Below are 25,124 nucleotides of genomic sequence, written 5' to 3'. Positions count from 1 at the left end.
CCTATCAGGTTAGACATTTGGCTTCGGGACATGAATAGTTAAAGGACTTCCCATTGACGTTGATCTTTTCATCCCTACACCACTTTCCCGCCAAGACCATGCACTTCAACAGCAACATTAGTGCCATATAACTATTTTATGGCTTGGTGCTAGTTCTTCATTATTCCTTCCTTTCATCTACAAACAATCCATTTCCTTCACCTAATCTAAAATCCCCCTTTTAGTTTCTAATAATCCTTCGCCGTGTCCTCTTTACCCCTTACTATACCTTCAAAAAATAACATACTGATTATGATCTTTGCTATCTGGCACTTGCATTTCATTCACTCACTTAACATGGCGGAGATTTTCATCCTTTGGCAGTTTATTTCCCGTAGCTCAAAGACATAACAACACTACCGTACGGCTCTGTAGCACATGTTCGTGACTAACACCATACTTTATTGCTAATTCTTAACTTGGCATTCCAAGTGGAGAGATAATGATTCATATACATAAATCAAGGGGGGGGGGGGAAATGCTCATGTCTTGCATGTGAAAAAGAAGAAACTTTTTTAACACTTTATTTTACAGTATTTTGCCCTGGGTACACGAATGAAAGTGGAGTGGGAAAAGTGCAGCAACCATATATAAAAAAATTCTATGCAACTGATAGGAAATGTTGTTTGAAAGAGAAAATATAGAAGTCACAAATGGAACTATTCACAAAGATAACACAACTTGTCGAGAACGAAAAAGCAGTGTAAGAACAAAACTGAGGGAAGCTGTTGCAAAGGCTTAACATTCCCTCAACTTCCATCCGATTGTTATAATTATACAGTCAGTATTTTGTTTACACACAGTAAAATGAAAAGGTAAGGAGAACCATAACATGAACTGATCATTTATAAAGGTAATTTCGGAGAGGTTCTTTGAGTCATAGTCACACCAAGTGTCTCCAAACACAGTAACAAGCTGTAATTATTGTTATGTAAGAACGTTCATGCCTTGATTTATAAAATCTGCAGGACTAGACTCTTTTCACCTTAACTTGGTCCGGAATTTCATCATTTTGCATGTAGGTTAGGCTACTGACAAAAAAAAAAAAAAAAAAAAAGTTCCCCGAGATACTTTATTTGATCATAACCTGCTAGGTGACAGGAGGGCGCTACCCCTCCCGGCATGGCAGCTATCGGGCGTGGCTCGAACTCACGACCCCGGGTCCTGGGTCCGACGCTCTACCACTAAGCCACCCTGCCCCCAAATGACAGAAAGAGATGATGCCACGTTATGGAGTCTCTACACTGTGATGCCAGGGGTCTACATCTCCATAACACTTCTTCGTGACTAACATCGTCCTCTACCATGATAAAGAGAGCAATCTTAGGCCAAATTTGAGTAAATGGAGTTGCCTACATGTATAGGTTACGTAATATTGTACAGTATGATATTGTACAGTATGATTCTGACCACCACCACTTGGTGGTGGTCAGAATCAAAGTCCAAGTAAAATTAAGAAATAGAAGAATGGAAGGACGGGAGGAAGGAGTAGATGCAAGGAGAGTGGAAAGGTTACAAGAGGATGTGAAAAGGCAGAATATAATAGAGAAGTGGAGGACCGATTGGGTAAATATGAACTGGAGCAGATGGGGGACGTAGAAGGTGTGTGCAAGATATTCACAGAAGAAATATGTGCAGCATGTGAGGTGGTGTGTGGGGGTGACGAGAAGACGAAAGGGGGTACAAGAAACAGCATGGTGGAATGAAGAGGTGAGACAGGCTGTGGCACAAAAGAAAAAAAGCATATAATGAATGGATGAGAATAGGGGCGTGGAAGAAGTTGAGAGACGAAAGAAAGAGTTATATGTAGAAAGGGAGAGAGATGAAAAGATTAGTAAGAGAAAGTAAGAAGAGAGTGGATGAGGAATTTGGAAGGAATTTGAGTGTCAAGTCGAGGGAATGTAAGAAAATGTTTTGGAAAGAGGTAAAGAGAGTCAGACAGGGTGGCAATGAAGTTAGTAGGGGAGTGAAAGATAAAAATGGTCGATTACTAGTTGAGAAGGGAGAAAAAATGAGCAGAAGGAGAGAACACTTTAATGAATTGTTGAACATAGAGAATGAAAGTAATGCGAGTATAAGTGGCTGGGGAATGGCTGGGAGAAGGAGGGAGATGAGAAGACAGGAAGAAATCAGTAGGGTGGAAGTTGTGGAAGCAATGAAGAAAGTCAAAATGGGAAAAAACCCAGGAATTGATGGAGTGTGTGGTGATATGCTGAAGCATGGGGAAGAGATAGTAGTAGAATGGATGTGGACGATGTGCAGATTGGCCTGGGAGGAAGGTAGAGTCCTGGAGGATTGGAATTCAGGTATAATTATTCTCTTGTACAAAGGGAAAGGGGAAAAAAAGTGTGTGGTAATCATAGGGGCATTTGTCTTCTTAGTGTAATAGGAAAAGTATACGGTAGGATACTTATTTACAGAATTAGGGAAATAACAGAGGAATTAGTTGGAGAAGAACAGGGAGGCTTCATGAAGGGAAGAGGTTGTGTAGATCAGATATTCATTCTTAGATCTTTAGTGGAAAAGTTTCTAGAGAAGGGAATGAAGTTGTATGCGGCTTTCATGGATTTGGAGAAAGGATATGACAGGATGGATAGACGAGGATTGTGGAAATTATCAAGAATATATGGAGTAGATGGGAAGTTGTTGAATTCTGAGAAGAGTATATGTATGAGGGCGCTAAGGCTGCAGTGCGTGTGGATAATGAACTGAGTTTTTCTATTTGCAGGTTAATGGGTTGAAACAGGGATGTGTCATGTCTCCATGGTTGTTCAGTCTGTATACGGATGGGGTTATGAAACAGATACAAGGTAAGGTAGTGGATGTTGGAGCGGCCTTAATGAGCGAGGGCAGTGTTTGGAAACTACCTGTACTGTTGTTTGCAGATGATCTGCTCTGTTAAGTGAAGACGAAGGGGAGCTGCAAGGCTTGGTGGATGAGTTTGGGAGAGTGTGTATGAAACAGAATCTAAAGGTGATTGTAGGGAAGAGTAAAGTTATGGTCTTCGAAAGAGGTGAAGTTAGTGAATGCACAGTGAGGTTGGATGGTGAGGAACGGAAAATGTGAGTATGTTTAAACACTTGGGTAGTGTGATGAGTAAGGATGGAAGTTTGAAAGGTGAAGTGCTTGAAAGGGTACAACAAGGAAGAAAGGTTGCTGGTTCTTGAAGGCAGTGATAAGAAGCAGGGAAATGAGCATGGAAGTGAAAAAGTTATTACATGACAGTATTGTGATACCACCTCTAACGTATGGAAGTGAAGCTTGGACGTTGTTCGAGGGACACAAATCAAGAGTGAGAGCAGTGGAAATGAGTTAATTGAGAGGAGCCTGTGGAGTCATATGGAGAGACAGACTGACAAATGAGGATGTGAAGGAGCGTTGTGGTGTGGATGTGGACGTAATAGGAAGCATCAGGAGAAACACACAGAGATGGTTTGGCCATGTGGAGAAAATGGAGAGTGAGAGACTGCCGAGGAGTGTATGTGAGTGAGGTGGAGGGGGAGAGAGGGAGGGGAAGTCCAAGGATGAGATGGAGAGATGGAGTGGAGAGGTATGTGAGAGAGGGGGGTGTGAATTGGGAGCGGGGCAGTGAAGTGGCGGGGGACAGGGTGACGTGTAGGCGATTTGTTTGTGGTCACCCCGTACAAGGGATTGAGGCGTCTGGCAATAGAGAGGTAGATGAGGGCGCCCATTTACTATTTGATGTCATAATAAATCCTCTATTTAACTAGAAAGCACGCTGTGAGTGCATACCTCCGCCAATGCCATTGCAGGATCCGGATCCGCCCCCCAATTGAATCAGTTCTTTCTTCCACAAAATTTTTTTGAAATTTGTTGAAAACATTTGTAGATAGCGTGTGGACAAACAAACAAAAATCCTGGATCAGGATGATGATCCGGATCACCACCATAATCTAATGGATTGTTCCTTGGACCATACCCTACCCCTCCAAAATTTTTCAGGAAAATCCGGTCATAACTTTTTGAGTAATCCTGCCAACGGACAAACAGACACACAGGCAAACAAACCAACGCAGGCAAAAACATAACCTCTTTGGCTGACTGAATACTAGAGCTCTTACACTGTGAAATGCTAGTGATTTTAATACAAAGACAAATCGTATTCGCCAACATCAAGTTGACTCTTGAATAGCGTATTGATTTCCGTTAAAAGATCACATTTCGTCTGTTTAAGAAAAAAAAATGGAATTATAGTTATCTTTCATTACATACAAAACGGTAAAATGTACTTTTCAATGATAATGAGGCTTACATAAGAAATATCCTCTTTCCCTCGCGCCATTGTTTTGTTCCAACACTGTGCCGTCAGCTGTCGAGGGGAAGGTGATCGGATCCTGTTACTTTCATTAACGTCAGTAAGTGGGATTTTGATGTCAGCCTAATCCCTGCCCCTCACATTTTATTTCCCCTGGTGCTGCTAAGGCTGTGGATGTCATGATGGGGTCAGATTGGCGGTGTATGGGGGACAATGAAGATGTCAAGAGAAAATGGCGTCTTGGGCGGAAGATGCATCAATATGTCGACAGTGTTAAGTTAACGGTAGCGAATGAGTGTATTTTACAGTAGGAGGAGTATTTAGTGGATGACATGTATTGTGCCTCATGTTTTGTTAGTATATTATTGAATGAAGCTTTTCGAAATGACCAGTACCAATGCAAAAATTTGCCACGTACGAAAGACTGTTTTTGCTTAATTTTCCTTATATTTTGCAATCAGTAGCACAGTTTTAAGTATTATTGTTCATTTAAAAATTCATACAGTAGACAGTATGTCACCACAGGTTCAGCAGCATTAGGAGGGTTAAAGAATATATTCAAGGCAAAAATAATATGCTTACTCCACCTGTACCATTATCTTCACTCATGTTTGTGACAGTTCTTGACATGGCAATGAATGTAATTTACTAATTCTATACCAAATGGGCACGTTTCCCCAGTTGAAGTGAGTTTCACAGGTTAATTGTTATTCCTGGATTACCATACCACAGCTACAGGGGATTTTTATGAACTTACCTCTGAAAGCTATAAACGAGGATTTAGAATGCATAAATATTCCACTGTTGTCTGCCAGTAGCCATCTATATTTAATGTTCCTAAAGTGCATTTCTAAATTTTTTTAAAGCTGGTTGTCAAATGGAAGTGAGATTAGGTTGGACTAGGTTTGGTTTGGTTAGGTTACCGTAGGTTTGATCAGATCATTAAGTTTCCCATTGCTTTGACATGGGATACATTGATGTGTCCAGTAGGAGCGATGGATGGTAAACAACGCGGGCAGTTGGGGAAATCATCGGTAAACATTGCCGCGGGCAACCTGGCCGCCTCCTTAAATACCCCAAAATAGGTGTATTTTGTCTTTTTCCAATCACTTCTTGCAGTCACAGTGGAACAGTTAACTGTGTTGCCTATGTACCAAAATTACTCACCTTGAGATCATGAGTTTGTTATATAGTATATAATATAGGTGGAATCACTGTGCCCAATTGGTATAGAATTACATGTAATTTTTTGGTCAGTTTTCAGTAGTTCACATCAGTCAGTCCAGGAAATCTGACACAGCTACGTTGTAGACCACGTAATTTTGAATCTGTTGCACAGTAAACTTGTTTTTGAAAATGTATATTTAACGTGAAACTTCTATATCCTATTTAATTATCTTGGATCTCCCCTAAATTTCTAATGTATGTGGAGCTCTTTCCTCCTGCCAAGGGCCACTCCCAGGCATGACTTCACGTGTCTACTGCACACACTTGGACCTCATGGTCAATGAGATTAAAATCGGCCAAAAGGCAGGCTTGTCAAATCGCTGACACTGTTTGCACATCTTCAGATTTCAAATAGGCTATCCTGTACTTCAGTCAGTTGCATGATGGCTTCCTTCTCTAGTGGCTGTACCCTGATGGAATACAAGGCCATCTCTCTCTCTTTTTTTTTTTTTTTTTTTTTTTTTTTTATAAATAATAGTAAAGAAACTGTGACCTTCTTAAGCCATCACCGTGTTCTTCCTTCATCCCTGAGGGGTAACAAGTGTGGAAGCGACCAACACTTCAGATAGGACCAGAGTCAATTTTTGTTTCACATCATTCAATCCAGGATAGGTTAGGTTAGAAATGTGATTTTCTGATTGTTTTTGTGATTTATTATTTATTTATTTTTTTTTTTATTTTTTATTTTTTTTAATTCACTTGTTTTGGAGATAGCCTAGGGTAGGCCTGTCTCCAAAATGAGTGATTTCTGACAAAAGTGAAGCTCAAATTCATTCAGTCGCACTAAAATCATCCATCCATCATCCAATCCTATGCTGTCCCATGAGGAGCGTTGGAGCCCGGGGCTAGGCAAGTTGGTCTTGATATTTAAGATGAGAGTGACCAGCATCACTCATCCCTGAGTGGCATTAGCTACGTGAGCAATAAACCACTACCACCACTTAGATATAGACCTGCACAGGCTCAATCTGATTGGAGCACCTTAATTTCCCACTAAACCACCAGGGGCCATAATTTGGTTATATGGTTACCACCCAGTGTGGTAAATGGTTTCTTGGTGTACAGGAAACCATTTGGCTTGTCACTCAGTGTAGAGTCACCCTGAGTGACAAGTCAAATGGTTTCCTGTACACCATTAATATCAACCAGAAGATATAGTTTTTGTTCGAAGTTGAATGATGTGAACTACTGTACCGAAAATTGACCAATTTTTTTCCCCCTTAGTTTTTATGTGAGTTATGTAATTTTTACCTTCATTTCCATTGGAAATGACCAGTTTTTGATATATGACCCCCTGCCCCGAAGTGAGTGATTTAGCCTACAAGCCAGTTTAGGCTTTAATTTATCCTAATGCCACTTAACCCATCCTAGATGCCAAGGAGTTCAGTCCCAGCTAAAGTAAATCCCAACTTTACCTTATTTATTGTCCTCATATTCCTGAAAAAACAAGAGCAGGAAAGAAAGAGTGCCCTTTACTCATGTAGGCTGAAGCAAAACTGAGTTGCTAGGCAGCAACTCAGCCAGTGTTTGGTTAGGTACAAGATGAGACTCTTGTCCTGACCACCAGCTAGCTAGATCAGGTAATTTTAAGGTTCCACTGTTGATTTCTGATGGAAAAGTCACGGAAGAAAAGGTATTTGCACAAATGGGATCTAACTATAGTCTGTCTGTTTATTGCCAGACACCTTAATCCCGTAAAGAGGGGCTACAAACAAATTGCCTCTGTGTTGCCCTGCTCCCCACCATTTCGCCGCCCTCCTCTATGCTCATGTACCTTGCCACTCCATCCTTCCACCTCATCCTTGGCCTCCCCCTCCTCCTCCCTCCCTTCACCTCACTCAAATACTGTACACTCTCCTTGTTAGTCTGTCATTCTCCATCCTCGCCACATGACCAAACCACCTGTATTTCTCCTAACACTTTCTGTCACATCTACATCCACACTACAACACTCCTTCTCTTCCTCATTTGTCAGTCTGTCTCTCCATGGAACTCCACGTGCTCCTCTCAGATAATTCATTTTCACTTCCTTCACTCTTGACTTGTGTCCTTCCAATGAGACTCACAGTGCTGTCATGCAACGACTTTTTTACTTCCATTCTCACTTCCCTATTTCATATCACAGCTTTCAAAGAACCAGCAACCTTTTTTCCCTGTTGTATCCTTTCAAGCACTTCATCCTTCAAACTTCCATCCATACTCATCACACTACACAAGTACTGTACTTAAATGCACTTGTATTTACCATTTCCTCATCATCCAGCCTCACATGAAGTCTGAGACTCCATTTCTTATGAAGACCATAACTTTACTCTTCCCTACATTTACCTTTAGATTCCATTTCTTACACTCTCTCCCAAACTCATTCATCAAGCCTTGCAGTTCCCCTTTGTCTTCACTTAACAATACAGTATCATCTGCAAACAACAGAACTGGAAGTTTCCAAACCTTTCCCTCTCTCATTAGGGCCACTCCAACATCCACTGCCCTACACTATCTTTTTTATAACCCCATCCATATATTGATTGAACAACCTTGGAGAAATGACAGATCCCTGTTTCAGTCCAACATTCAGATAGTACACCCACAAAATAACCAGAGCAGTTATGGACTGAAACAAAAATACAGTAATACCTTTGAAATAGTAAGCTAACTAGTTATAGTTGGCTACCGGTAATCATTTTGTAACTGTGTGCAGGCGTGGCACGTAGGTGAGGATGGATGGCAGCCAATACTGCATCCTGTGGAACAACTACCACGGGTCTCTTGTCAACACCCTGAGTGGTCTGCGCCGTGAGGGTGACCTAGTAGATGTGACGGTGGTGTGTGGGGATGGCAACAAGGTCCGTGCCCACCAGCTGGTCCTGGCTGCATGCTCCACGTACTTCAGGGACTTCCTTAGGGTCAGTGCTTAATGAATGGGCTGGATTCAGTAGTGTGAATTTCAGTTCTTGAATGTTGTGATGAAATCAAAACAAAAGTTTATAGTACACTAACCTACACTGTACATCACATTTTTAGACAAGGTACACTGGATTGTTAGAGAGAGCATGAAAAAAATGATATTTATGTTAAAGAATTTTATAGTACATAATGTGCATTACTTCTACACCACACATGTACTGTACTACCACACCCTACAGAGTGCCACCCTGCATACTACTACACTACACACATTCCCACCCCACACACTACCACACCACACACACATCCCAGACTACCATACAACACACTACCTCACCACACACACACTTCACACTACCATAGACTACAACACACACATTTCACTGTCACACACACACACACACACACACACACACACACACACACACACACACACACTGTACAGAGACTTTCCTGACACTTATGTATAGCTGTACTGTTTATTATTATCCAGTTACTCTAGGTTTTCCTCCACCTCCCATGCCACTTGTAAATGTAAATCTTATTTATTTTGTTTTTTCCCAGGACAATCCATCAAAGCATCCAATTGTTTTGCTGCCAATGGAGATTCGCTACCCTGAGCTAAAGGCAATGGTGGACTTTATGTATACAGGACAGGTTAGTATGGTTATATACACACACACACATGTAATCAAAGAAATAATTACCTTCCAAGTTCTGTTTGAAAAAAAGTTACAGATGCCAAAATAGTGAAACTATCGTTTACTCTTGTGTGTTTGAGATGGTTCAATTTTTTGTCTTTGTACAGGTATTTGTCAACCTTTGGAAATACTGTTTACTTATATTGCTGTCTGTATATATTGTGTTGGGAGCACTTTGCACTAAGTGTGCACTAATACTTTTTTAATTGACTGTACATACTGTGTACACACACATACCTGTATATTCTGTATAGGCTAGTCATTTCTATGCACATTTATATACAAATTGAAAACTAACTTTATAACTCTTGGCTAAGCTTCCAGCTCATGGACAACCTTCACCTTTTCCATTGCCAGTCCCAGTATGGCATAGTTTGATGATAAAATGAAGAGCTCAGAATGGTATCAGTTAAGCTGGTACGTTTGCGTCCATTTATTTTAACACTTGGTTAAGCGTCCAGTTCATGGAAAATTTTCAGCTTTACCATTGCCAATCCCAGTACATTGTACAATAGTTTTGTTGATGAAATGAAGAACTCTGAATAGTATCAGATAAGCTGTTGCTTTTGCATCCTTTTATCCTTGAGTGAGCAGTGTCTTTGATTAATTTATGTGACTCATCCTTTGTGTCTGTTACAGGTATGTGTGAATCAAGAGCGTCTACAATCCTTCATCCGAGGGGCACGGTACCTGCGCATTAAAGGCCTGGAAGACAATGCCGATGACAGTGATATTGAGGTTAGTGCTGGATGGCGCACACTTAGCCTATTCAGTAGTGGTGCTAAGTTACTCATAGAATATAGTGCCAGCATTGGAGAGGGGATGGAAGTGAGAGTAAGCACATCAAACACCACCCTTAATATTTTCCAAAGTACTTAGCACCAGAGTAAATTCCTTTCCAAAATATGTGATGATATGGAAAAAGAAAATAAAGCCAATACAGTAATCCCTCTTCCCCCTTTTGCACTGTCTTTCTTTGTTGGGGTCTTACCTTACCCCAGCCTTTAATGTAAGCAAAAAAAAAAAAAAAAAAAGGTGGATGGTGATAATGATGAGAATGGTGACAATGATGTATTCTTTAACTGGACAGGACCTGGCGCCTGAGTTGGAGAACGAGAAGGGTGGTGTGGGAGGTGGTGGTGGAGGGGGTAGTGGTTCTGGCCCAGCTGGGGACACTGCTGCACCAACCACCACTGTGAAAGGTCGACGGGTTAAGGATCACCGATACACTCAGCAGGTGATGCCCTTGTAAATAATAATGGTTGCAAAGTGATGGTTGTGGTGAGAGAGATTACTTGTTTTGGAGAAAGATGATGACAGTGTGATGTGATGGTGAACGGAGAGAGACTAGAAGTGATGGAGTTCAGGTACATGAGTTCATTGAAGGGAAATATGCAAATTAAGCAGAAGTAGACTAGCACAGGCAAGAAAAGTGGCTGATGCTTTGAAGTCCTTGGTATGAAACAAGGCGCGATTGTGGTGACAGTGAGAGCCTTTGTGGTGGAGTTTTAGTGCCAACATTAACATACAGATGGCATGAAATAAAAAAAGTCATGATTACTATAACAGCAGTGGAAGTGGGCTGTTGATGAATTTGTGTGGAGTGCGGAGAATAGTGTGATTTGTGAAAGATGTTGAAAAAGCAAGACTGTGGACCAAGAGTCAGAGTGTGCTTAGATAGTATGGTTTTGTGAAGAGAGTGGATGTTAGGTTAGGTTTGCACCTCTTCTGAACTACTGTATTTCATTTTGGCATGTGCAGAATATTCTAGTGTATGTTGCATGTGTCGATTGTTGCATGCCCATATTTGAATAGCTACCAGTACTGTATATAAGTATTGTAATGTGCAAAAATACATCACAAAGGAAGAGGCACTAACGAGTCTTCCAAACCCGTGCGAATACAGTAATCCCTCTGTTATCCAGACGTCCATTACCCAGACAATCCATTACCCGGATGCTGTGATCTGGCTGTTCAAAACCATTATTCGTACATTATTCCATTTTATCTGGACAAAATGCACGTGTCTAGGTGGAAATTATGGCCTCCCAAACATTTTCACGCCCGGCTGGACGGGAATAGCCCCGTGGCACTGCCCTGTCTGGCTGGGTAGTTCACCCAGCATCTGTTAGAGACCGCTTCGGTTGTTCTTAGTTCCTGTGCAGCGACAGTGTAGTTAACAGCTTCTCTTGGATAGTTGTTATGGTAGCGTACATGGTGGCTTTTGTGGTTGTTCCCTACCTGCTTCAGGTCTCGCTATTCCTTGCATGCCTCTCCTAGGGTGTGTGATGATGACCCTTTCACCAGGGAAAAGGAAGAGAGTAGTGCTGACTCTGGAGAAGCGGCAGATCCTGGGTAAGATTGATGCAAGATGGTCAAATCATGAGTGTTGACACTGATTTTATTCCAGCTTACTCTACTGCACCATGATTTTTATTCTACTTTGCTGTGATTTTATTCCATTTTACCATTATGTTTTGTGTGCCTACTGCATTTTTCTTGTGTAGCTTTGTGTGTGTGTGTGTGTCACTGCAGGTTATGGCTCTACAGTGGTGAACACTTGTCTATGGTTGATGGATCTGCTTGACCATGGTAAGTGCTTGGCTGTGGTTTATAGGTCTGCTTGACCTGATACAGTAGTGTTAAACAACAGGAACAAGTGTTGTACAGTGTCCTGTAGTGGCATTTTACACAGGCTTTCAATTTAAGTTATTTACGAAGGGGGACCAGGGGAGAAGTCCATTATCCGGATGGAGCCATTACCCGCACATGCCTTTGGGTCTGTTACGTCGGATAATCGAGGGATTACTGTATTGTGCATAATCTCACATAGTTTGATGGTTCCACAGGTAGATCTTGGTGATTCTGATGATAACCGTGAGAAATGGGAGGTGGTGGAACGCAAACCAGTAATCCTTCCACGCTCTCAGCCTCCACCTCCACCTGGTAAGTCATTAATGCACCTGTTTTATTGGTTTTCATATATATATATATATATATATATATATATATATATATATATATATATATATATATATATATATATATATATATATATATACTGTATATGTATATATATATATATATATATATATATATATATGTATATATATATATATATGTATATATATATATATATACTGTATATGTATATATATATATATATACTGTATATATATATATATATATATATATATATATATATATATATATATATATATATATATATATATATATATATATACAGTATATATATATATACTGTATATATATATATATATGTATATATATATATATATATATATATATATATATATATATATATATATATATATATATATATTTTTACAAATGGTAATGTAAACTGAGGGTAAATGGGAAATCAGTTTTATAGGCAATAGTGTAAGGTAGATAAGCTTTTTTTTTTTCTTTCTTTCTTTTTTTCCTGTGGACTGGTAGCAAAGAAGAACATGAAATAGTGACATAGTGAATGAGGACTTGTCTGTATTATGAAGAAGAGAAAAGGGAGTGAAAGGGAGAGTATACACTGGAATTGAGTGAAATTTTGATATGGCTCTTTACATCAGGATCTGGAGTACGTCGTCGCCGCAGAGCACGTTCAGCCTTGCGTAAACGAGCGATGCATCTGAGCAACAACATTGTCTGCTATGAACAACGCACTGATGGATCAGATGGCACACACGAACGCAATGAGCCAATTAACAAGATCAGACGCCTTGGATCGCCTGGTAAGTAATTTAAGTAGTTCGAGTTGGGTGATGTAGATAGGAAAACAAGCAGACTCTCATCCTTGCATTTTAATTGGAGTGTGCTTAAATTCAGGAGTTGCCAGTGATTGCTGGGTAATTTGATTAGGAACTCAGTCAACTACTTCTGGCTCCCACAGCCATATACAGTATTTTGTGAAATCTCTTCCATGACATTAAGTGATGATGAGTACCATACCGTATATAAATACCTCAGCACAGTCATCCCTTAACATCCACATTTTTAACATGCACTGTTTTAAATATACGCGGGTGGATATAAGATGAACGGTTTCAAATATCCTCAGGTGGATACAGTACAGGGGCTGGATTTACTAAAGCATTTTATATTGTTGAACTTTGCTGACACTGTTCACTGCAAATGTAACATTATCCCAGGCACAGGTCATGGCTGTTTTAGTGAGGGCTTTATCCAGTGAATCAATTATAACACTCTTCCTTTTGGCGACTTCATTTATTTATGCCATTAATTCATCAGGGGAAAAGTTAGGACAGGCTGGGGGTATTTCTTTTCTTCTGTGTACCCTTGATGAACTGGTCTAAACTGGTTTGCTGCCCCCCCCCTCCTCTCTCTCTCTCTCTCTTTCTCTCATACCTCTTGATAAGCTAGTTTAAACCAGTTTGCTGCCCCCCCCCCCTCGTAAGCAATACGAACCAGTACGCACCCAAATCTTACTGAAATCATATGAGAGTGGCTGAAAGTGTTATTTTATATTGTGAATTACAGTACAATCCCAGGTATCCGGTATCCAGACAAACGGAATACTCAGAACAACGGGAAAATTCAAGGGCTGGTAAAAATGTCAGTAAGTTATAACTGTGCGCCAATTTGAATGGACCACCAAACCGCTGTTTGATTGTGTCACGCGAGGCTGGGTGAAGTCAGACAAAGCGAGGTGAAGGCATTTCTGGCTAATGTAAATCCCTAGCAAATCCTCTTAACCACCCCTCCTCTCCCCTTCTTTCTCCTACTTGAATTCAGTCATCCTCCACACCCTCCAAAAATCACCAGTCTGCGTTTTGCCACCAGACAGTAAACAAGCTCTCTTGCTATTGTGTTCCTCTGAGAGACGGTAAGTTGTACACTCCAAAATGCCTAAAGTGCAAACTAAACGTAAGCGTATCGTGCTTACCTTGAAACAGAAGCTGGACATATGCAACAAACTTGAAAAAGGCGAACATTATAAAACACTAATGGCTGAATATAAATGTTAATAGGAATGAAAGTTTACTTTGTTGGAAGAAAAATAAATAAATAATATGCCTGCATTTCATACGTACATCATTTATTTTATTTTCTGCAAAACAGCTGAGTGGCGGGTGAGGGGTGGAGTGATGGAGGTCAGGTGGGGAAGAAGAAGAACAGTCGGAAACGTAAACAAACTCACGTGGGGGCACAGGTGTCGTGATAATTCTACAGTGCAGTCTTAACACATCATCAGTTCACTAATAAATGTTCAAGCTTTAATTTCTTTATTTTATTTTTCAATTTTTATGAGTACAGTACATATAATGAATACAGTAATTCAGTAAACAATGGACTGGTGCAATTAAATTGCTAGACACTGCACGCACGTCCGTTATGACCATGGTGTGTGTTTACAAGGCAGTTTTTCAGGCGGAATCTCTTGTAACCCCTAATGTGACTGGTGAGTACCTGAACTGTATTTACTGCTGTGATAGCCTTTGTATAGATTTGACTTGAAAATCAGAAATACGGGAAAAATCTGTAACCGGGAAGGTAAATTCCCCAAGCCACCCGGTTAACTGGGATTGTACTGTACTGTGATAAAATACAAGTTATTTAGTGATATTTTTGTGATAGAGAAGTCATGATGCTCAGTGCATTAGCTGGCGAACATTTTTGCAGTTGCAAACAGTGCATCAATGAAGTCATTCATGAAGTTTGATAAAGTTTGTAATGATTTTCCTCACATCGTTACTGTTTCGCTAAAGTCTGACATAAACACTGGAATATTGTAACAAAAATCACAGGAGACTGGCTAGAAGTGTTTCATTTGTATTATTATTGCAGTTACTGTGATGAGGTGACGTGGCTGTAATCCTATTTTGTATGGAAAAAATCTTGTGGTTTTGTGGAAATTTCCACCTCCCTGGGATATTTCCTGCATCAAGCAGTCAAAACGCAGCTTGTATTCTCTCTAATTGTTCTCCATGCTTGGAGTGTGTACGGACATGCAGTTTGTTGCAAACGATAGTAGAATGATTGACATTTGTCTGAAAAAAATTTTAGCTGTCAAGATTAACAATAAGTGGGTTAAATACAAATTGAAAATGCACAATTTTTCTTTTTTCCTATTTCTCCGCAAAGAGCATAGTCAGTATGGTACGTTGTCATCACAGCCGCAGCAGCCAAACTGTTAACGGGGGTCCATGGATGTTTTTAACCCCTTAATCGCGGGGATGTCTGTAGCACACCATGCCCCTTCCGTGGGGATAATCGTGCTCCGACTGACTTTTTAAAAATATTTGCCAAAAATCAGTTATTAGTTGTCTTAGAATATTATAATTACATATGCATATGGCACATACCTTCAACTTTCTCCTGGGATGTTTGTTGAGCCTTCATCAACTACCGTAGGACTTGTGGAGACTTTTGAATTTGGGTAACAAAGTCTCCACTCTATATTTCCCGATACCCCGTAATATGGTTACCACTGCCTGATATTATCAGTATAAACACTATTCTATGAATTTCAAGTAGTTTAAAATCCATATTCCCCCCAAAAAAACTGAAAGCAATGTAAATTACGAGCACGTACGAGCTTTCCACCTGCGCTCGTTCCCCACTGGTATTCTGAGGCGGACCTGCCATTTATTGTTCATAAACACACTCACACTTTATATTCCTAATACTTTATACACTTATTTATATATACAGTACAGTAATTATCCATAAGTTTCCTTCAGTACTAGTTGTTTATTTTCTATCTATCTATAGCCCGACGCCCTAATCCCGCAAAGGGTGGCCGCAGACAAAACGCCTCCAAGTCACTCTGTCACCCACCATTTGACTCCCCTCCCCCCAACTCACCCCCCCCTCCCTCATATACCTCTCAACTCCATCCCTCCACCTCATCCTCGGTCTACCCCTCCCTCTCCCTCCCTCCACCTCACCTACATACACCCTCTTAGTCAGTCTTTCATTCTCCATCCTCTCCACATGTCCAAACCACCTCAGTGTATTTCTCCTAATCTTTTCAACCACATCCACATCTACCCCACAACGTTCCTTCACTTCTTCATTCGTCAACCTGTCCCTCCATGTCACTCCACATGCTCCTCTCTAGGCAATCACTTTCTCGTTCAGTAAACTAACGTAGAGAGCGAAGCTTTCACTTTCTTTGTCATTACTCCAGGTATTTGTACTCATATTCTTATGTTACTAATTATTTACATTTCTTTTTACATTTTCTATTTTATTTATGTTATTTACATTTCTTTTATTTACACTATGTTATGGACTGTCACTTGCAGTAACCTATAAAACTATTTTCCACTGTACAGTTATATTTACATTCATTGCTTTCACTTGCTATTTACACATTCTTTACTCTTTCCCACACGAGCTTTAGTAGGGGTAGAGGTCACAGGGCCCTTTTGCATTGGCCTCAGAAGCACCGGAAGTGGACGGGCGCAAATCAGACATGGTTTCACCTCAAAAGACGACATTAAACTGAATGATGTGGCGTATATTGGGAGGGGAAGGGTTGAGAATGTCAGTGTGGTGACAGCTGCTAATTTATATGCTGTGAAATGATTGGCAGGAAATCTAGACAATACATAATAAATTTGGTAGTTCCACTTAGGCTTCTCCCTTCCTTTCTCGTATATATTTTTATTACGAGAATAGGTCATACAGCATATTTCAAGGGGAAGTGAGCGGGGAAAATTAGTGAACGAGTACACGTTGCCAGGTGATAATTAGCCAGTTCCAGGTGTATGGCACTATCAATTACCTTTTTTCTTTTTTATATATATTATTTTATATAAGAATAGGGCATAGGGCACATTTCAATGGATGAAATCAGTGGAAAAATCCGGGCAGGATTTGCCTAGCGCTGCGCGGCTGGGCAGGCAGGAGGGGAGGTAAGGAAGGGGAGTCAAGGACAGGGAAAAATGGCTAAATTGTCAACAATGGAATGGAAGTACAGATGACATTAGCAGTGCTGACTATAGCTGGACACGGCAGTACTGACAGATGATACAAGTCACCACTTAAAAGCCCAGACAAATTCGAAATAACACAGAATCACAAAAGCGACGCCCCGCGGTATGATCCACTGTGTCCGAGCATCACAGAAGTGACACCCCGCGGTTAAAGGGTTATGGGGGACAGCAGATATCCGCAGAGTTTTAACATACGCGGGTGTCTCTGTTACCTAACCCCTCTGGATGTTAAGGGAGCACTGTACTGCAGTCATTGCTTATGATACCAGATTTCTATATATGATTTAAGTAAAATACTGCAGAACAGTTACTAGAATGCATAAAACAACAAATGGTTCGTTAGCATTCATCACATATTATTAAAAGTCTCAGTGCATGTTTAGTTTTAAACTCTTATCATTTAGTTATTAAAGAGATTAATGTTTAATCTGGCAAATGCTAAAGAGAATGTACCAACTATACGGTATAAAAAAGGCACAATTTATGAATGTGAAATCATGCGAAGACAATACCCCTGACCAAACTCGCAGGTATCAGTGTTTCCAGGAAGATGACAGCAAAATTGATGCAGGCATGTGCATGCAGTCTTCATCTTATTCCCATAAATATTTTGCAGTCAAATGACTTCTTGTTAGTTTCATATATAGACATAACACTGGGTATGTCTGAAAGTTTTATTTGACTAATTCTTCTTCATCATCATCATCATCATCATCATCCAAACCTCCTTTCCTACCCTAGGGCAGGGTGAGGAGTAGCAATGTCCAGACATCCTAAGTTTGCTCAATTCAGTGGGCCACTCTTTCATTCACTCATCATTCAAGTCCACGGAATCCTGGCTCCATCAGATTGGCCAAAAAACTGTCATCACATTCTGTAGCTTCACACATACATGTCTGATAGAGTTATTTGAATAAAACTATATTAAAAGACGTAACTGGAATGTGAGTAATTAGTTTTAAGCTTCTTTTCCTCATTTTATTGAGTAAATATGTTCATAAAATTATACTTATTAATGAAGTGATAAAGGGAACACAAAATAATAGTTTAGTTGACTGTGTTTTTATTTTTCAATTATCAGGTGAAGATTGGCAATTAGGGGGAGTCTCTGAACGTTCCTATTTGTTTGGTTTAAATGATCACAGTGTTAGTCAGAGAAGGGTTTGTCAAGGAAAAAGGTTGGTCCAAGCCCCAAAAGAGTATTCGTTCACCCATCACTGATGGGCCGTATCCCTTATATTCCTTGGTCTGCCTACAGAGGCTTTCCCATCCCTATTCATGTCTGGCACATCATCCAGTTAGCCTACACACATTTTCTCCATGTGTCAGCAATATCAGCTTACCCCATACAGTATATATATATTACCTTATTTGCACACTAAGTAATCAGATGACCTGTTAATTGTGCACTGAGTATTCTGTCCTCAGTTTGAGTAATGTGAATATATATTATTAACACCATCTCTGCTCCACCTCAGGCCACTTCCACGATGATGACCTGGACATCTGTACATGCACCTCTCGTAAGATCTGGTCTGTACGTGACACTGAGGCTCTGCTCAAGGTCTGGCGTGAGACTCTGACACAGGTAGGGTTTGGCTCAGTCTGTCTTTCTCTGTTATAGCTCTCATTTCTTCTGACAGAGACCCCAACCCCTTGGTGCTCAGTTCTTGGCCATGTAGAGGCAAATTGGAGGGTCAGGTTCATGGTCGTTTGATTGGAAGGTCTGTTTGAGAACCAATTATGGAGATTCATTTTCACCTCGTTACTAAGGCTTACTGGATTTTGTGCAACCAGGGATAAGTGATTTAGGTTTAGGAATGGTCCAGTTCTGTGTGATGAAAATAAAATGTTTATTAACCTGTTCACATCCATAATTTTTTAGAATTTGTGATAAAATTGTCATATCTGCAGGTTCCACCATCATACTTCATTCGTTCGATGGCACTGTGCAAGAGAGTGGCGCGGCGATTGCAAGGCCGGGGCATACAGAAGAGTTGGCGGCAGTGTCAGGTGAGCTCAGGGGCAGACTAAGACAGTACTAGTACTATGCTACATCTGTACATCTTTTCCATATGACTTGGATCATAGTGTGAACCCCCAAAGTCCTATGCTGCACAATTGTGCTTTTGTGTAATTTGACATGCCAGCCTATCCCGCACGATCGATAAAGACAAAAAACTGGGGAAGGGTAACTCTGCCCCTTTGGTGATGTATATGGGATCAGACCAATGAGAGCTAGAGTGTCTGGGGTGGTATGGCGTGATTGGCCCCCTAAGGTGGGGGAGAAGGAACCCCCCCCCCCACCACCACCACCACTGTCACTTTACCTCCCTCAGCCCCATTGCATCATCTCCACATTGTCCCCTCCCAACCAACCATACCCCAACATACCCCCTACAGTGGTGTGTGCATACCAACCCTTGTCCCCCCTCCCACCTCCCCTATCCCTCCTCCCCTCTCCCTCCTCCCCTCTCCCTCCATCCTCCTTCCCCCTCCAGCCACACACACTCCACCTCCACTTTTCGCCTGGCTTGTTTTGTTGGTATGGGCATATGCCAGACTGACATTTCATGCCTAGGGAACACTTGACATTAGTTATGTATATGTAATTATTTACCGTAAATAATGCATTTTTTGTGGTAGGTGGGGGCGCTCACCATCCACTCACTCAATATAGTGCTGCTCTCGGGTGTCTGCCCTGTCCTCTCCTCCATCCTTCTTTCCTTCCATCTTCTGTCTTTCTTTCCATCATTCTTTTCTCGTCCTTCTGCCCACAGGTGACTTTACACTCCCTCTTCTGTCTTTCATTCCTTCATTCTTTCCTCTTCCTTCTGCCTGTGGGTGACTCTACACCGAGTGACAAGCCAAATGGTTTCCTATACACCAGGAAACCATTTACAACACTGGGTGGTAACCATCCATCCATCAACCAATCCTACAGTGCCCCATGAGGAGCGTAGGAGCCCGGGGCTAGGCAGTTGGTCCCGGCATAACCATATAACCAAATTTTGGCGCCTGGTGGTTTAGTGGGTAATTATTGTGCTCCAATCGGATTGAGCCGGTGAAGGTTTATATCCAAGGGGTGGTTGGGGTTTATTGCTCATGTAATGCCACTCAGGGATGAGTGAGGTTGGTCACTCTCATCTTAAATGTCAGGACCAACTGCCTAGCCCCGGGCTCCTACGCTCCTCATGGGGCAACGTAGGATTGGATGATGGATGGATGGATGAAATAATGCATTTTCTGTACATTTTCTATTTTCGCCCATTGGGGACTGGTAACTTTTTTGCATCTTTGACAGGTGATTGTGTGATAACTATTTGGTCAGTCTGGCTGAAACATACATTTTCAGGTGTGTAAATTCAGTCTCTTGAAATGTGGAAGAAAAATTTTTACCTTGGTGAAAGTCGAAAAATCTACCCTGTTTTGCGGCTGGAGGGACAGACCTGCTGAGCAAATTGCATACTGTACTATGGCTGTACTTCGTTTCCATAACACACCTTTGGACTAGCACCATATTCTAGTGTTAATCTGTGGTTCAGCACCCAGGATGGAGAGGTGGCCTTTAGAGTAATTTGTTTTGGACAGAGTGTAGCACCATTAATCTTGCATCATTTTCAGGCCAGGTTAACGTAGAGTATAGTACCTGTATCTTATATCAGTTTAGACCAAGTTAACGTGGATGAACTAGCATCTCTGTCTTGTTTCAATTTAAGGCTAAGGTAAGTGGACAGAGTATTGTATAATATTTGTGTCTTATATCAGTTAGGTTAAGTTAACATGGTTAGAGTATGGCACCTATATCTTGCATCTGTTTCAGGCTAGGTTTTTTTTAATGTGTCCGACTCTGGGCATAGGCTTCACAGCCTGCACCCAAGGTGCAGTAGTCGTCCTACATAACATACACCTCTACACGTCACGACTTAGTGCTAGCGCCCACCGTCCATATTGAATACATGCTAAGACTGTCTCATACGGGACTGGTGTATTGGTATTAGTGGGGTATATTTACAACATATTGACAGGTTTCTGGTAGATCAGTAAAGTCTGAGTTTGTGAAATTCAGTTCCTTAAACTGTTCCCTGCCCCGGGGGGGATTTGAACCTGGGTCCAGTAGGACTGCAGGCCACCTCTCTACCGATTTAACCAATTGTAGCTATCATACCCCAATTATTTTTTCTCTCTGTTGCTCCAGGTTAAGATGAAGAACTTGCGTCGTGAGGTTAGACTGTACAAGGAGTCCGTTGGTCGAAGCAGCTCACGCAAACCCTCAGAGGTTGCCACTGCCTGTGAGAAATTGTTACCCGACATTGAGGACATCTTTAATAAGGTAATGGTGAAGACCCACATTGTCTTTGTTTGAGGTTTCTCCCTGGCACCTCTTCCTTACCAGTTTCTTTCTATATAGCATGCTGATATTCTCTTTTGTGCTATCTTTGCAATTTGTGTTGATATTAAAGCCATACATGACAGGCAAGAGCATATTACTTACTGTATGCAAAATATATTAATTTCAGGAGATCTCTGAAGCTGATGTGAGTATGGGCATAAGTTAAGTGTAATATAATGTTAAAATATAGGAAATGATTGATTGAATACCCCCCCCCCTTTTTTTTCTCTCTCTCTCCACAGCACATATACCCTGTCCAATAGTCAGTCCATCAACCATGAAGTTAAAAATGGAGTACAGTACCAGTCCTTTGATGGGTATCAGTACTCCCCATGTTCATCCAGCCATCTTGATCCCTTGTAAGTTCCTAGTGTCATAAACTTTCAAGCTTCCTGAATTCTTGGCTTCATCTCATAGGCATATTTATTTGTGTGTTACCAGGAGGAGGATATACGCCGAGAGTGGTACCAGATGCGAGCAGAAGAGCGGTTGAGAGCTGATGGTCGGCTGGTGGATGGAGAGGCGGCCCCGGCAGACATTCTCGCTCAGGTACAGTCAGGAACAAAAGTTTGCTCAATATTCCATTGCTTCTCCTTTACACTTACAGTATGTTTGTCATTTTTCTACCAGACAAGGTAATTCAGAGACATTTGTCTGTGGGCAGAGAAACATACCAAGCCTTTCTCAAGGTAGGAGTAGAAGCCAACAGGAATGTGGGAATCAGAAGACATGAAATATCATGCAAACTTTTGTCCCTGACTATGCATGAAAGATGGTGGCATGGAGGAGGCCATGGATGGTGGTAGACAGACAGATAGGGAAGTGATTTATAAATTTGCTGTTTTTAAGATAATATGGTAATATGCAACAAGGAAGGTGGGAAGGAAAAAAATAAAATAAGAAGAACGTAAAGAAAGAAGATGATGATAGGTGTAGGTAGGTCAAGGTAGGTTGATAGGGAAGTGGGTGTACCAAAGAAATGAAAACGGTTGATTTATTGATACCTGTACTTTGAAAATCATATTTGATATCCCTAGGCTGTGTTATTCACAATACTGGTATATCATGAATTAGGAGGGGGAGGGGGGGGGGAAGGCAGAGCAGAAGACCCTCATAGTTGACCATTTGTACTGGCTGCTTGAAAGACTGAGCATACCATTTTAACTTTTGCAATTGTGAGGTAGACAGAGAGGGAGGGAGTATATGTGATTAGTTTGGAGCAGTATGCATGTCTTTATGAGTTAGATTATAAGGTAATTGCCTTATAGAGTTGCTGCCATGTAACTTGTATAATAGAAGAGGTGAGATTGTATGACAGACAACTTACTTCTTTGATTGTACTCACATACCTGTAGTATGATGAAAAAACTATCCTGTAAAGTAGATCATCCAACCATTTTTTGAGTATGATAAGTTGGGTTTGATAATAATAATAATGATCTCTGATTCTCCACAGTAAGCCTTACTATTTATACCCCACTTCCCACATTGCACTGCTTAGTATTTGAGTTGTTGGAGTGGCATAGTTCCATCTGGTAAAAACAAGCCGAATATAACCGAATATAACAATATTTCTGACAAAAAAAAAAAAAAAACTAATCTCTCTCTTCAGGTTGCAGTTCTGGCAGACTCGGACCTTTGCGATGATGACACAGATGCCCAGGAATGTGTCACTGCAGAGGGCCTTGAGACAGAGGGTGACGGGGCAGCGTTTACTGAGGGTGAGGGTGCGTTTACCGAGGGCGAAGGGTTCGAGGGTGATGTGGATACGCATGTTGTACATGGACCTCCAGACACCGCTGTGCATCATATCGTGGAGGATGTTACTTTGCAAGTCGTCACGAAACAGGAGCCCCAACCAGATGTGTAGAGGATGGAGTGGCTTGGAGGACTGATTTTGTTTGTCTTCTTTCCATACTGCAGTATTATTGCTCTCGTTTCTCCCATTCCTTGTTCCCTCCCTCCTTCTTTCTCTCCTGTCACTTCTTCCACAACTCCCTCCTTCTCTCATCTCTTCTTCCCTCCCTTCTTCCTTCCCTCCCTCCCTCCTCTCCCTTCATCTTTCTCTTGCTCATCCTCTCCCTCCCATCCGTTCCCTCCTCTTTACCTCCTCCTCTCTTATCCCTTCCTACCTTCTTCCACTCCTCTTTCTTCTCTCTCTCCTCCATTCCTTCTCTTAAGTTAGGATTGCATGATGATATCTCTGTGCAAGCTTTAGTCAGGCAAATCCTACTGAGCAAGAAATTTCTATCTACTGTATTTCTTGCACACATGCTTACTCGTATCTGCCAGCAATAAAAAAAAAGACAAAGCCTCGGTGCAAGTGAATGGAAGATGGATGAACTTCTACTTTTCCACTGAGCTTAGGATGTTTCATGCACAAGTTGGAAATATTGGATCTCAGAGTACCTTTCCATCTTTTTTCATTTCCAGTAAAGGAATCTCAGTATCCCGGGGCCAGGGTAGCTTCTCTTCTTCCTTCATCTTTTGCATTGTGCTGTGGTATTAGATGGACAAGTTTGGTATTGGTTTGACTGAATGGTGATGAGATCATGTGTTTGTACACAAAACTTTTCACACCAACAGCCAAAATATAATGAACATGTACATTTAAAACTGCTAGTGTATTGTATGTAGAAGTGTTATTAAAGTATATTTTTGGATATAAGTGTGTAATATACATTGTGTACTTAAATACTGTATTGGCATTGTTTGACCCCACAATCTTGCCAGAATCCGGCAAGTTAAGTCTAACACAATCATCTTAATTGAAATACTTGCACAATTCTTTTTAAACTTTGCTTGACAAAATGTCTCTGTGGGACCACAGCTTTACCTTGTTCCTTTCTTTTTCCTCCATTCCCACTCTGTTTTCTCCCCTCCCTTTCTTTCAACTAACTAATAAAAAGGGACCATGGGATTAAAGCTCTCAAAAATTGTCCTTCTTAAGAAATATACATTGAATTCAGTGATGCTTGTGGCTGTGTTCTGGTGGGGTTGTTTGGAGTGAAATTAATTGACTCCTTATATGGCATTTGAGATGGTTAATATTGTTTTGTAAATAATGCAAAGTTATGTTCATAATGAAAGGATAGTATTAACATGGAATACATTGTTAACGCCTATAGTACAGTGATACCAGTAAAATGCCTTTGTCGATGAGGTAGGAGCAAGGCCATTTAAATCCGAAAGCATTGAAATATTGCCTTACACCCCTAGTATGCCTAGAGTATATTGACTGCAAACTACCTACCAAGTTTCATGCCTTTATGACAAATTGTCTGGCCTGTGGCCCTCTTTTGAAGATTTTCGACATGCTGCACTTAGCATGTGTCGTGTGCCACATGCACTGCTGGGGTGTGATGAAACCTGTCAAAAACAAATCTTAAAGAATGGGGCTCTCATACGGTGCAAACCATGCAGTGATCGGCCCTGTGGTTGCTGAGATATAAGCATCTCAAAAGCATTAAGGTTGGGCTGCCCGTATGTGAGAATATGCCACTACTTGATGAGGGACTCGTGAGGGCTTCGTGCTCGCTTGTAATCTTTTGTATGCATGTTATCTGCAGGTTATTTTATTAAGTTTGGGAGAATTTTTGAACTGT

At 41.0% G+C, this 25,124-nt stretch overlaps 1 protein-coding gene across 1 annotated transcript; it reads left to right on the top strand.

Moving 5' to 3' along the window:
* Positions 1-4,357: 4,357 nt before the first annotated feature.
* LOC145392831 (uncharacterized) lies at positions 4,358-24,389 on the top strand. Its single transcript, XM_080267116.1, has 12 exons — positions 4,358-4,415; positions 8,241-8,445; positions 9,011-9,103; positions 9,787-9,885; positions 10,238-10,384; positions 11,997-12,093; positions 12,735-12,896; positions 18,605-18,714; positions 19,041-19,139; positions 21,325-21,459; positions 21,961-22,068; positions 23,132-24,389. The coding sequence occupies exons 2-12, from the start codon at positions 8,260-8,262 to the stop codon at positions 23,387-23,389; spliced, it is 1,494 nt and encodes a 497-aa protein (XP_080123242.1). The 5' UTR covers positions 4,358-4,415; positions 8,241-8,259; the 3' UTR covers positions 23,390-24,389.
* The last annotated feature ends 735 nt before the right edge of the window (positions 24,390-25,124 follow it).

This window comes from Coenobita brevimanus, chromosome 23 (assembly GCF_032717465.1).
Source record: "Coenobita brevimanus isolate Jiangsu-jjx chromosome 23, ASM3271746v2, whole genome shotgun sequence".
NCBI classification, from domain to species: Eukaryota; Metazoa; Arthropoda; class Malacostraca; order Decapoda; family Coenobitidae; genus Coenobita; species Coenobita brevimanus.
This window is presented reverse-complemented; position numbering and strand designations above follow the sequence as displayed.

Excerpts from the sequence above, each read along its gene's own strand:
- LOC145392831 (XM_080267116.1), top strand. The coding sequence starts at position 8,260 with ATGGATGGCAGCCAATACTGCATCCTGTGGAACAACTACCACGGGTCT. Across the intron at positions 12,897-18,604 it reads CAGACGCCTTGGATCGCCTG|GCCACTTCCACGATGATGAC; the intron begins GTAAGTAATTTA and ends GCTCCACCTCAG. Across the intron at positions 19,140-21,324 it reads AGAGTTGGCGGCAGTGTCAG|GTTAAGATGAAGAACTTGCG; the intron begins GTGAGCTCAGGG and ends CTGTTGCTCCAG.